The 13,754-nt window shown below is 38.6% G+C and overlaps 1 protein-coding gene across 1 annotated transcript; it reads right to left on the bottom strand.

Moving 5' to 3' along the window:
* Window positions 1–1,665: 1,665 nt before the first annotated feature.
* Window positions 1,666–13,447, bottom strand: LOC140754290 (uncharacterized). The gene is made up of 15 exons (XM_073089266.1): window positions 12,833–13,447; window positions 11,679–12,387; window positions 11,107–11,271; window positions 10,343–10,524; window positions 8,468–8,563; window positions 8,098–8,227; window positions 7,950–8,014; window positions 6,969–7,114; window positions 6,757–6,857; window positions 6,542–6,614; window positions 5,882–6,008; window positions 4,406–4,526; window positions 3,857–3,970; window positions 2,869–3,036; window positions 1,666–2,201 (listed from the first exon to the last, which is right to left on the bottom strand). Exons 1-15 carry the CDS (start codon window positions 13,286–13,288, stop codon window positions 2,026–2,028), a joined length of 2,829 nt encoding a protein of 942 aa, XP_072945367.1. The 5' UTR covers window positions 13,289–13,447; the 3' UTR covers window positions 1,666–2,025.
* Window positions 13,448–13,754: the final 307 nt, after the last annotated feature.

Below are 13,754 nucleotides of genomic sequence, written 5' to 3'. Positions count from 1 at the left end.
TTACATAGATAGTATAAAATGTCATTGCTTGCAAACAGAGGATTTAAACATATAAGAATCTGCAAGTTCTTTAACGTTTATGAGATTTGGGTTTAGGAACTTGTATAAGCAAATTTGTTAGGATATTTAGCGATCGTACTTGAACACATCGTCACTGCACACGCCTTGTAATTTGACATTCTTGCAATTGTACTAATAAAAGTTAAATAATTCCCAAGATTTCCCCTGAAGTATGTGTAGCGTCGAAGTTTATTTCTATATTTTCAATGTGTTGACGTCACGCTACGAAACAGTGTTGGCAACCTGGGAGATGGCGCTGATCGTACCAGGGGCGTAAAATTATCGTATCTGCCGAAAAATTATCGTACATTTCATAAGAACGCGTTAGTTATTAATGAAAATAGATATTTATCATAAATTTATATTGCACTCGACCGCCCGACCGGCCCGACACGTCATTTTTCGAGTTTTATGATTTTCACATGGGTGCACCGCGCACCCGGGTTAGAGATGTGCCGAGTTAGGTCGACTCGAGTCAGTACTCGTACTTACATAAATTCGCATACTCTACAAGTGAAAACTTACTTTGGAGTACTTTGGACTCGAGTACTGACTCGATTCTTTTTTATATGAGTACTAAAGTACTCGAATACCAAAAATGGCCGACTCGGCACATCATTAGGCGCGATGCACGCGTTCCGTTTACCGTAATAAAAATATATTATTTATTCATAAATAGCCCTTTTTTCGAAAAAATGATCAATGAAAGGCATATATAATACGTTTATGAATTCATTAAAACAGTTTCCCAAAAAGTTTCAAGTAGCCAATTATCGTACATTTGCGTACGATAATGACTCGCAATCGTACATCGTACGGTGGTATCAAATTATCGTACATGTACGATAATTATCGTACGGTTGCCAACACTGCTACGAAATGACACTTGACCGCCTGTTTTGGCGTAACGTTCCGTTTACCGTAAAAAAAAATATGTTTTTTATTAATAAATAGCCCTTTTTTCGAAAAAATGATCAATGAAAGGCATATATAATACGTATATGAATTCATTAAAACAGTTTCCCAAAAAGTGTCAAGTAGCCAATTAGGGATGCAGTATTTTCCAAAAAATTTGTTTTTCTATTGCGAATTCGATCTTCGATTTGCAAAAATTTCGAGAACTAAAGGATTGATGTCTTAAAAATAAAACATAAATCGAATATAATATAAAATGTGGATAAAATTTCTGCTTTTTTTCGGCGTTACTACCTTTTTTGTTAATGGTATGAAAATATTGTAGGCAGTATCCGTGAAAATATTTAAAGGTGCAAAAATTACAGCACATTATAAGAAGTAGGCCACATATTTCTGTCTTATAACAGTGGTGTTAAGCCTTAGTATGATCTGACATGAAACATTTGATAAATACTTATTACAGGCGTTCCAACTTAATCCACAGATGTAGTAATGCATCTGTGGCCGACTTCAGCTAGGACTCTTATCCTATTTGGGGTTAATTACAGATATCCAAGGTTTGTGATCATGAACTTCAAACACCAATTGAGGTAATTATTGCACTCCGACATACACATACGGACATACAGGATACGTGTTGTTTATAGCAATGAAAGACATAAAAATATAGTATAGTAATGGTATATAATACTTTGGTTTATAATACGTATTCGACGTACACCATGCAGCATCGTATCATCACACGTTTACGTCTGTCTTAGAAATGACGTGAAAATTATTAATGCACAATTCATGTTTCTATGTGCCTATCATTCAGTAATTCATCATGATATTAATCACTAAGAATAGATAACAATGTTCACGACGTCATATTTTTTTTACCGTCATGCATGGTACAGAGTACATACATTGTAAGGTCTTCTGAGTATATATAACTTTTAATCGAAAGACGTTATGGCCTTTAAATACAACGATCTTCATACTTTACAACGTTAAGTAACGCCATCTATTATCAGCCAGCAGAAAACCCTTCTTTCCATCGCGTATATTTCAATTATTATCAAACGAGGGGTTCCGTAAGCCGGCTGACTTCTTGAAGTGCACTGCGAAGAGGTCTAAGGCTCGGTAGATGACGTCCTTATTCACTTGCTTGTGACTGAAGCTCGCCACTATGAGGCTGATCGCCTCCGTTATTGTGTCCTCTCCGAAAATGTAGGCGTAGATATCTGAAACATAAATATTGAGTTAAAAATTGCAATATGGACGTCTTTTCAGATTATCTGAAACTTCAAGCAATATCTAATTATATTAACAGTTGTTGGGTGACTTATTTGTTATTTCCAATTGAAAAATGGTCACTCTTTAAAGAAAGTCTCAAAAGAAGGACACATCCAATTTTCGAGGTGAAATTTTTAAGTATGTATCGATGGCAAAATTCGAAATTATATTCAATAGGAAAAATACTCGAAGGAGTTAGAGGGTCGACTTTGACTTGCCGTCTTGAACATTTTTAGCAATTTCCTTCTAGTTTTGGGTGTCTACGTACATTTAAAAAAAATCATCTGTAAATCATGAATAGAGGATTTTCTTTGAAGGTGGTAGAACCTTTATGGTTCGGCTCTAGTGGCACCACCGCCACACTTATTTCTGCCTAATAACAGCAGTGTTAAATATAGCCGTGTTCTGGTTTGAAGGGTAGTAGTTGTTGTAAGGAAGACATTATTTTCCGAGGCGTTCCAGTTTCATCCTCTTGGGTAGCGGCGGGCTGACCTCATGTAGGAATACCTAATCCTATTTGGGGTTGATCACAGATACCCATCAGCGACGGTAGCTACTTACCATCAGGTGGATTGCATGCTCGTCTGCTACTCCTATATTATAAAAAAAACTAACCCGGTATATTCTCTCGGAGCAAGCGGCAGGTGTCGGCGGGTTGGAAGGGGCGCAGCTCCGGCGGAGGGGCGGAGCCCTGCGCGGCTTGCTGGAACACCGCGAACACGCGCTCACGTAGCCACGCCGTCAGCTCCGACAGCCACGAGCTGATCAGCGCGTCCGCCATGTCTGTGCACATATTCAACAATAAGAAAACAACAATTATAGTTTAACAGCTAAAATCTCTCAAGGAAAATCGTTAATCCTGACGATCCTAATGAGGAGAATGGAAGTAATTATTAAAATCGTATATTGACGGCGGTTCTTGATAAGTGTTCAAAATTTTAAAACAATTGCAATTTAAACAATTTAAAACAATTACATAAATACAAGTTAAGCTAATGAAATCGTGGTAATGAGCTACTGATTTATGCGGAAATTAATGTAGTCATTAGGGCTTTAGAATTTTGTAATAGTTTTTGGAATGAGAAAGGGGCTTTTTGTTGAGATTAAGGAGTAAGATAGAGATTAGAGCTTACTAACGAATGTAAGAGAGAATATTTCAGAGAGTGCAAATTGAGGTTACAGGGTGCACAAGCGCATGTGTGCAGTAGTATATGTAATAGATGCGAACGTATGCGTGCGTGTACGTGTAATGGTGCGAATGTTTGGTTTCAGTATACGTGTGCGTGCGGTTAAGTGTGCATGACAGCATGCGAGCGTGCGGTCGTACTAGCGTGTGGTGCGCAAGTGGGTGCGTGCTTATGTGTATGTGTGGTTAAGAGTGTGTGACAGCGTGTGTGCGTGAGGGCGTGCGCGTGTGTTCGCGCCGTCGTGCAAGCGTGTGGAGCGCAAGTGGGTGCGAGCGTATGTGTGTGCGCGGGTAAGCGTGTGTGACAGCGTGCGTGCGCGAGGGCGTGAGCGTGTGTATGCGTGCGGTGGTGCGTGTGTGTGTATGTGTGTGTGTGTGTGTGTGTGTGTGTGTGTGTGTGCGTGCGTGCGCGTGTACCGGCGCAGAGCAGCGTGGCGAGGCGGTAGGGCACGTGGCGCGCGCACAGGCCGGCCGCGCACGCCGCGTCGCCGCCGCCGCTCCACGCCGCGCCCGGGCCCGCGCACCACTCCTCTGTAACGGGGGATTGACATTGTTATTAAGTAATCAGCTTTGTCTTAGACTATTTTATTTTGGTATCGTCACAAACGCAGCAAGAAAGGTTATTACATTTCACAGAGCATTACATATATTATTAAAAATGTGAAATCAATAATATTACAATAAAGTAATTGTCTTCGGGGCAAGCTGGGATGAGTTTAAAGACGTGTAAGTGTTTTCCACTCTTTGTTAAGTATGTCATAAGGGTGCAGGTATGAATGAATGAGAGTTCTTCACTGTTGACAGATAATGTGATGTACGTCACAGTAAAAGTACGCCGAAATGAGTATGTGGAAGTGCGAGTGTCTTTTACTTTTGACGGACAATATGAACTATATTATAACAATAGCAATGTGCTGGGATGCGTATATCAATCAGAGTGTCAGTGTGTGTAGTGGTGCGTGGTACCGAAGTCGATGGGCGGCGGGCGGTGTCTGTGCGGCGGCGGCTGCAGCAGCGGGTCGAGCGCGGCGTCCACGCGGCCCGCGCCGCGCCGCGCGCCCAGCAGCCGCGACACCGCGTAAGACACCTGTGGACATACAGACATACATACATACTTGTATAATACATCTATCACCATAAGAAAAATTTTCAACGACCCCTTACAGATATATATATATCGGAGAAAACAATTATAACATCAAAGGGACATGTCAGTCAGTAATTCAGTAACAATAAAATAACAATAGCTATTCAATGCGTTAATTAGGTAAACCGACATTGGAGATGTGACCGGGTCCGTGTCCCACGGTAAACTACCCTCATTCTCGAATACGACTGTCCGCATGGCGCACCATTGTTAAATAACAGTGACGTCACGGCGTTTACCTGAGGTACAGATAATAAAATTAGCAATCTTATCAAACAACTATATCGATATCCACGACAGATATATATCGGAACAGAATGGCCGAATTAGTTGATTTCTATGTATTCCCGAACCGACATCTTTGTTACTTCGTATTTATTAGGATCATTAGGATACAAGTACAGGTAAGAATACAGTCATAGATATTCTTATCACTAGCTTGACTCTTAACTCAATCACTGGTAATTCATTACATAGTCCTTAGATCACTGTACTGACAATTTACTAATTAATCGAATTACAACTAAATGGACACTATGAAAACGGCGACATATCCTCGGCGCGTGCGATTCAACTTCACTTGTTAGCTCCCAATTCAACATGTATGCATTCACCCCATACGACCACCGCGTCGAGACTCTGTCGAAGCTCCACTAAGTGATTTAAGTGTAGCTTGTATTGTGAAGTACCCATTTGATGACGTCACAGATGACGACTTCGACAAATAGAAATTATGTCTTTGTGACCATCTTTATATATTACACAGAAAATATTATTTACTAAATCAGGATCAATATTTCCCATATGAAATTGTGCATGAGGGGCAACATACTATAATCCGCGCTAAAGTACTAGTCCGCTGAAGTAGTTGCCAGCAGGTGTAGTCATACAATTTGCTATGGCGACGGGATTCATTTCTATATTCGGAGCGGACCAGCAGTTTTACGCGGACTATATTAAAGTCTCAGATAAGTATAGATATCTCACCGCCTTGTAATTGGAGGAAGCCATTGAATGGCTTAAACGGCTGACATTCCTGTCAGCCATTTAATAGCTGTCATGGTGTAATTTATACGGAACAATGCCGACATGCGAAGTTAAGACAGAAAATCAAAGAAAAAGTGCGGAGAAATATCTTTTCATTCGTAAATGATTTAAAAACTATTTTTTTTAATATTTTTCAAACACAAAAATAGATGACAGTGACAATGTCAATTGTCAAAATTGGTTACATTTTCTTTTTAGGAGTGAGTAATCTCTACTAATCTATGATTAAAGTAGGATTGTATTCTCACGCTGTTGTCGGCGGCGCCGGCCACGATGTAGGTCCAGTCGGCGGCGGGCTGCGGCACGGCCTCGTCCTCCGCGCTCACCGCCGTCTTGATGGAATTGAACACGCCCGTCACCGTGCGCTGGAACAACCTGCGACCGCCCGCGTTCTGTACATGCTCGTGTCGGTTTACACTTTACACTTTTATGGATGTTTTCATCATAGATAAGTAAAGATATCTCACCGCCTTGTAATTGAAGGAAGCCATTACATGGCTTAAACGGCTGACAACGTCAGCCGTTTAATGGCATGGTGTAATTTTCGCGGAACAATGCCGACATATTGTCGACATACAGTCAATTGGTGCAAAAACACATAATCGAAGAAAAAGAGCAGAGAAATATTGTTTCATTCGTAAATTATCTAAAAACTACTTTTTTTTAAATATTTTTCAAACACGAAAATAGATGACAGTGACAATTTCAATTGTCAAATCTGGTTATATTTTCTTGTTAGTGAGCGAGTAATCTTTACTAATCTATGGTTTTCATTCACATTTAAAGCCGTTATTTTCAACTAACAAAAGCGGATTTTTTCAAAATATTTGTGTATATAAATACGGGCTAATTAAGGGAATGGTGAAATATTTTGTAAAATGATGTATAATCAAATAGAAAACACTCACTTGTCGAGCCGCTGCATGTTATTAGAAGTCTGTCGCGGCGACGAGTTGGGCTCCCCACTCATGTCGTACTCATCTGAAAAAGTAATAATTTAAAAGTTAACGTTATTCAATTATTAGTATACGAGCAACATAGGGAGACATTCCGGCAGGCGGCTGCTCCTGCGAGCTTCCTCCGCACCCTCCCGCAAAGATGTCTTGGCGCGGGGTGTACGTACAGGCGAGGCTGGCGGTGTCGACGGCGCGGTGCGCGGCGCCGGGCGGCTGCGCGCGCCCGCGGGTCTCTTCCGCGCCCTCCCACCAGATTTCATCGGAGCGGCTGTGGATGTAAACATATTAACAAATATTAAAAAAAAATCACCTGTGACGGGAAGTAAGAGTTAGTGGCCAGGCGCGATCTCAGCCATGCCTTTTAACATAAGAATCCCACCTGGCGTTGCTGGTCTCCTGTAGCAGCGAGCGTAGTTTCGCGATGCTGGTGGACAGGTCTCCCACCTCCTCGTACTCCGGCTCGGGGGAGTCTGACAGCGGCTCCAGCGCCGGGTACTCCGGTCGAGTCGGGATAGCTTGCGACGGCTGTAATATTACAACCACTTCACATATAGATACGTGCACACACACACCACAGCGGAAATCCGGAGAGGGGAAATCAACCCTAACCTTCCCGAGAAGTCGTAGTGTAGCCGACCCTTATTCATATGCTGTCATAGTTGCAACTAGACCAACAAATTTTGATATTCCGCCCTCTCTAATAAAAAGCCTGGCTACAGCCTTAGCACACAGAAACACACGTATGCACGCACGCACGCACCTACGAGCATACATACACGAATACAAAATTATACATCTATAGTCTGATTCATAATTAGGTGTCCTAAATGTAAACAAAGGTGTTGACCTATCAAGAAAATATGTTACAAATAGTAGTTTCTTATTTTTGACAATATTTAATTAATACAACGAGAAAAAAATAATAATCTAAATAAATTAAAATTAATTCACATTTTTCAATATTTATATTAACTCAATTTCATTTCATACAGTAATAATAATAAATAACAAGATTTATGGTAGAAAATTAAATTGTGATAATGGTAACATAATCGGGATCGAAACATTTTTTGTGCCGCCATTTTTAAGTTTCGTAGTTGATATTATTCATTTTCGTGATCGTGGTCCAACTCGAATGTTTCTGGGTTTACATAGCGCGTTTTTTTTAAATTGTGTGCGGTTATTAAGTTGTTTATTTTGTTGAGTTTGTGAAAGTTTTCGTTTCTTATTAATTTGTTAGGGTTTGCAATACCTGTATTCGTATTTTGACAATGTCATTTCTTTGTTTACATTTTGGACACCTAATTATGAATCAGACGTATACGTCATATCAGAATATACGTATAGTAATGTTACTTACTACGCTGTCTTGTGACGACACTCGATGTTGTTTCACTAAATGCGGCACCGCGTTGCCGTTCTCCTCTGACAACGAAAAAGAGAATATTCATACATTATTTATATTCTTGCATACTCATACATTATTCACAAGAATTTCGAGGCTTTACCTTTCTGTGGTACATGCGGTATGATTTCTTTGGCTTCTGAAGCTGTTGATTTTGGCTGGCTGCTCCGAGCGCTCTCTGGCGGCGATGTTTTGTCACTGCCTTTGTCCTTATGATGGGAAGGTGACTTCTCCTAAAGACAAAAAATATATACACGTTTCTGTGAAAGTAACAGATATTTAGTGTAGCAATATATACTTTAGTCTTATAACGTGTTTCATAACAGCACTTAGCAACGCTGTTAAAAACAAATAGAAAATTCGTATTCAGTAAGACCATTGCCTCATTACTGATCATTACGTAGTTCAAATTTGGTGATGTTTGCTGATTTCAACTATAACAAAAGTCCTACCTACAACAGTTTCCCACAAACCTGCGAGTCGTCACTGAGGCCAGTGAACCGGAGGCCTTTCTTGATGCCCGCGATGCCGATGTCTAGCAGCCCTTCCATCATGCCCGCCGCCTCGTCCTACACATACGCCCTGTTTTATTCTCCAGCTAAGAATGTCACCAATTATACGTGTAACTTATTAAATAATTGATTAGAAAAAGAAAAAAATAATTAAAATAAATTTGGTACATAGTTCCGAAGTTTATTCGGATTTTTCTTACGCAGTTTTTTTAATAAGGGAGAAGGTATTAAGAGAGGAAGGTTAAGTTTATGAATCCAGGTGATACGATTTAGACGGCTTAAGATCAGTTGGTATGGCGCAGATTAGGGAAGATCTCAGACCAGCAGTAGACTACCTGTGTACTACTAAAACCTGTTAGATCTGGACTCACTGGATTTATTTAAAAGCCCTTGCGTGTGGTTTTTACAATTGTACTTTAATCACTAAAACATTTTTATTTCTTTATTTTATTTAAGATATTTATAAAACAAGAGTGGGTCGTAACTTGGGCATTAAATAGTACAAATATTGAATGCACTAATAATCACAAGGTTTTCTTGTAATTTAAACTAGTTATATCTCCACTGAAGCATAAAAGACTGCAGAATTGCAACGTAACGCAATAAAATGTTTCCGTCTTTTTTATTTTACATAGTGTCATTTTCGTTTCAGTTTATTAGAAGTTGATACAAAATTATCCCACACCAAAGTTATAATTATTAATACAATGCATTTTAAAAGCATGTTTATAAAAGAAATTATATTGAAAGGAAAACAATATTTACATATTAATCCTAATATATATTTACGAGTATTAGTTCAAGGGTATTTTTGTGGCACACATAACATTTACATGCAAACATCGTGAGGTTACCGTATGCCTTATAATCATGCAAAAAGGTTTTATTAGGAAACTTTAAGAATTTGAAGAGTACAGGAATAGAAAATGTTAGTGCAATCTTTCGCATATAATTAAATTAATTAAGTACAAAATTTTTTTGTTAAACCAATAAATTACCTATATACACTATGTTTTGAAAAAGTTATATTTTTAAAATTAACCATATTTTTGAAATTTTCTTCTGGGTCTGGGTATTTGGGTGCTAGACTTTAGTATCCACAATGCAAGAAATATAGTGCATTATTAATGTATAAAAAATAATGTGTGGATACTTTTAAATTATAATAATATTAAATTTAAGAAATTTGCCAAAAAATTGCGAAGCATTTGATTTTCATTGTAAGAATTGAAATTATATTTGTAAAAGAAAGTAGGCCAATACACTTACATGCAGTAAAGTGAATCAAGTGAATAATTGAGGCTCCTTAAATAGTAATATATCTATCTTAATTAAATTCTTAAATTGAGAGCGGCTGAAAGGACCATATAAAAGAAAAAAAAAACACAATAACGTTGAAAACAGCTTCAATAGGTTATTTTTATAAGATACAAGTAGCAAATAAACATGTAGTCCATCTGAGATTAAATGCCGCCGATTATAGATCTCTTTCATAAGCTCCAAGCAGGATTGCAGTCCTACCTGAAGTCAACTACAGTTGATAAACTGTGTATAAGTCTATTTCTCATACCACACCATAAAATATTTTTATAACATTTAACGCTACATTTAAAAGACAGACATGGGTATGGTGGTGGTGCCCGCAGAGGCAAACAACAAAGAGTTCTATGACTATTGAATACGTTTAAATAGAAGAGAGAGATTGAGAGAGAGAGAATAGTAAAGAAAAAATCATATTTATTAAAGAAAAACCACTGTAGTCCTTTCAACCCCACTCGACCCTTAAAACTAGACATGAAAAGCATGAAAGCGGATAGAACGTGCAAACCGACATACACTGGAATGTTTGCAGGGCACATCTATGTCTAACGGGACCTGGAGGTCTCCAATCTTGGTCTTGGCCTGGTGCACGGTGCTCTGGAGGTCCTTGAGCAGCGCCTCCGTGGGCTTCGCGCTCTCCTTCTTCGACTCCCGAGCCTCGGTCGGTTCGTGCTCAATATCTATGGAGTCTTCCTCACCTAGTTTTAAATATCACGACATCAACTAAAATTCGTGCGCTGTCCTTATTTGAAGGTTTTTGTATATTAATAAGAATGGACCATAAAGATTTAAATTTGTAAGCATTTATGGAGACTGTCTTCCGTGTTTTCATTCATTGCTAAGTTTACATACCTTAAAACATACAAATTAGCGTATTTAGATATGCATGTACGCAGAAATAGAAACACTAAGTACACTCAATTGTAATCTTTATTTTATTAGGACTTTAATTTAAAACAGTCGAAAGTTCCACAGAGTACGCGGGGCGCGTGCGCACCGGTCGGAGGCTGCAGTTCACCTGATAATAAGTGGCTACTGCCGCCCATGAACACCTCAGATATAATCTACCCCAGATAGGATTAGATATTCTTACATGAGGTCGGCCCCAGATTTACCTCTAGGTAATCCTGAGGAGCTGGAACACCTCTAAAAAGTATATCTTACCACACTCTTCAAGCCAGAACACATCAGCGCTTAACATTGCTGTTATTAGGTAAACTTATACATATTTTTTATTATAATTATAAACAGCAATAAAAATCCTTGGTTTTCTCACTTACCAAACCACAAGGGCTGTGGTGATCGGTTGCGGAGGTTAGGACTGTGTTCTGCATCCTCTTGCCCCCAAAGACGGCTGAGTGTCATCTCGTCCAGGCTGGCCAGCAGGTCCTGCCCCACACTGATGCATTGCAGGTCCATGTCTGTCTCCCAGGTCTTCACGCTGCCTGGGATCATACGATATTTTTTTGTATTTAGAAGTTGACTTAAGGATGTAACATTAAAATGTAAAGTTGAATAATTCTTACATACTAAAAATCATTCTAATAAGAGTAAATATTCATAGAGTTCTAATTTGCTAAAATTTGAAGAATCAATGCCTAGTTTCTAATGTGTTGAAAAGCAAATGTTTATGAAAGTTTGAATAAGCAATTGTGTGTAAGTAAAGTGTAAAAGTAATAGGGATAAGTTACTTAGTGATATGATAGTAGTAGTGTGATATGATAAGTATATCTCGAGCTACACCACAAAATATCAACTCCCTTAAAAATTGCCTGGCATGCAATACTTCTTGAGTTTGTTTTTCATTGTTAATTTACTTATAATACAATCATACAATATTACCAATTCATACCTTCAATAATCCTATCATATATTTTGACTTCGTTTCTCCCTTGTCGACCTCTCTTCTGTCTCAAGATGGCAGTGGGCTTAATTTCAACAGGCTCTGTGCCAACTGTGATCTCCTCTACAACATTGTTGACTTTTTCTACAACCTCCCTTGATTCATCTATAGGTACTTTTGGGATTGCTTTAACCTCAGTAGTTATGGCAGGTTCAGGTATCTCTTGTGGAAGTACCGGCTCCTTTTTAATTGGTTCCGATTTAACTTCTTCTTTCACAACTTCAGCATTCCCATCTACTTTATTATCTGTATTCTCTGCATTGGGTTCTTCAGCCTTTGTTTCATTCTCACTTTTACCTTTAAGAATCATGAACAGTTTGTCGTTAAGCCAAGCAGGTTCACAAAGGGTGCTGTCAATGTAGTTGTCTAGTTTCTTTGCTAGAACTCGGATGAGTAGCTCCGAGTGTGGAGTGTCCCACAGCTCCCAAGGCACAAGCTCTTTGAGAATAATCCTTAGAATATTCACGCAATGATCTGCAGAACTGAGTTTTTTCTCTGTGACGTCAAAGATAGGATGTGTTTTATTGTACAATGATTCAATGGAGCTAGTTGGTGACTTCTCCTGCCTCTTCAATGCTTTCTTATACTCTTTTAGATGTGTAATCAGGACTGCACACATATCAACATAAACATCCCTTGTTTCAATTTTATGGCAAATCTGTTGGGGATAGAAAAGGGAAACATAAATAAAAACAGAATATTTGTGATTTTTCATTGAAATTTTATCTAATTACTTTGGATACCCTTCAATCTTAGAAATGCATGTATTAGACATTAAATGACTTCTTTTAATGGTAAAAGAAAAATATTATAAGTATACTTATGTGCATAATTACGTCACATTTTCACGAGTATTCTAAACTTTAAATATTCTAATTTAGCATTTACAGTGCACTACGACTTAATCCATTAGCATTTTGAGATCTTAATCCAATAATATAACAGAATTTTAATTGCAATAGAACAAGCAAATGAGTGTTCTATCCAGCTGATATTAAGTATCTTATCTATCCATGAACATCTGGTATTAACTCTATTTCATTATTAACCTGGGACCTGAAATGTAACACATTGATTTTCTACACAAGTAAGAATAAACTAGCCTGGAATGTTTTGGTGATCATTTGATCCAACAGCTGTTTGCAGGCGAAGGGGAATCCGATCTCCTCGGAGATGTAGGGCACGTACCACGACGACACCAGCTTCCTCTCGAGCACCGTCGAGATCACGCTCAACTCATTCGTATCGTACTCCCTGCACTCAGCACTACTCTCCCTCACTTTCACTTGAGGCAACACGTCTCGGAGGAACCCCAGCCACGGGTACTCCGTCACCCAGGCCTCCACATCGTATTTAAGAGGCTTGTTTAAATGCAACAACCACTGGATAAATTTAATACTGAGAATCAGAGACCCGACGAACACAACGAATATGTAAGCGGCGAACCAGGGACCGGTTATTGGCGATATGTTGGTCACATAGTTCAGTAATATGCAGACAACTGCTCCACAGCAAGATCCTAGAGTTACACTCTCTAATAAATTCCTTTTAAACAACATTTTCAGTTGAAATATCAAGAAACTCGAACACTACAAGTTGATCACTGTCAGGAAAATCAATAATTTAAGTATTCATCCTCATCCTGAAATTCTTGTCATCTGTCGGAAATTTAATCAATAAAAACAAATTCTCTCTGTCACTCGACGTACCTTCGGTGATAGAACTACTGTCAATGTCATTGTCACCATGAAATACAAAACAAAACAGAAATGTCCAATGTATTATAGGGATGACATTGATTCAACCATTTAACCATCATTATTTATGAAAAATCGATTTTTAATCGATTTAGGTTTGTGATAGCGAGGCGGGATTGTTTATAGCCTCTTGGTTTATAGGGTGGCAAAAGTTTGAAAACGATATTATTAGGTTTTTTTTTCGCTACTTTTATTTTTTGTGAGCGAGTTTTGGACCTTTTGGACCCCTTAAAATCTTCTTATTATATTTTCTAGTAAAACTATACAT

This window comes from Epargyreus clarus, unplaced genomic scaffold (assembly GCF_041222505.1).
Source record: "Epargyreus clarus isolate Ecla_fem2 unplaced genomic scaffold, WU_Ecla_fem_2.2 ptg000029l, whole genome shotgun sequence".
Classification (NCBI taxonomy): domain Eukaryota; kingdom Metazoa; phylum Arthropoda; class Insecta; order Lepidoptera; family Hesperiidae; genus Epargyreus; species Epargyreus clarus.
The sequence above is the reverse complement of the archived record's forward strand: the minus strand, read 5'-3'. Positions and strand labels throughout refer to the sequence as shown.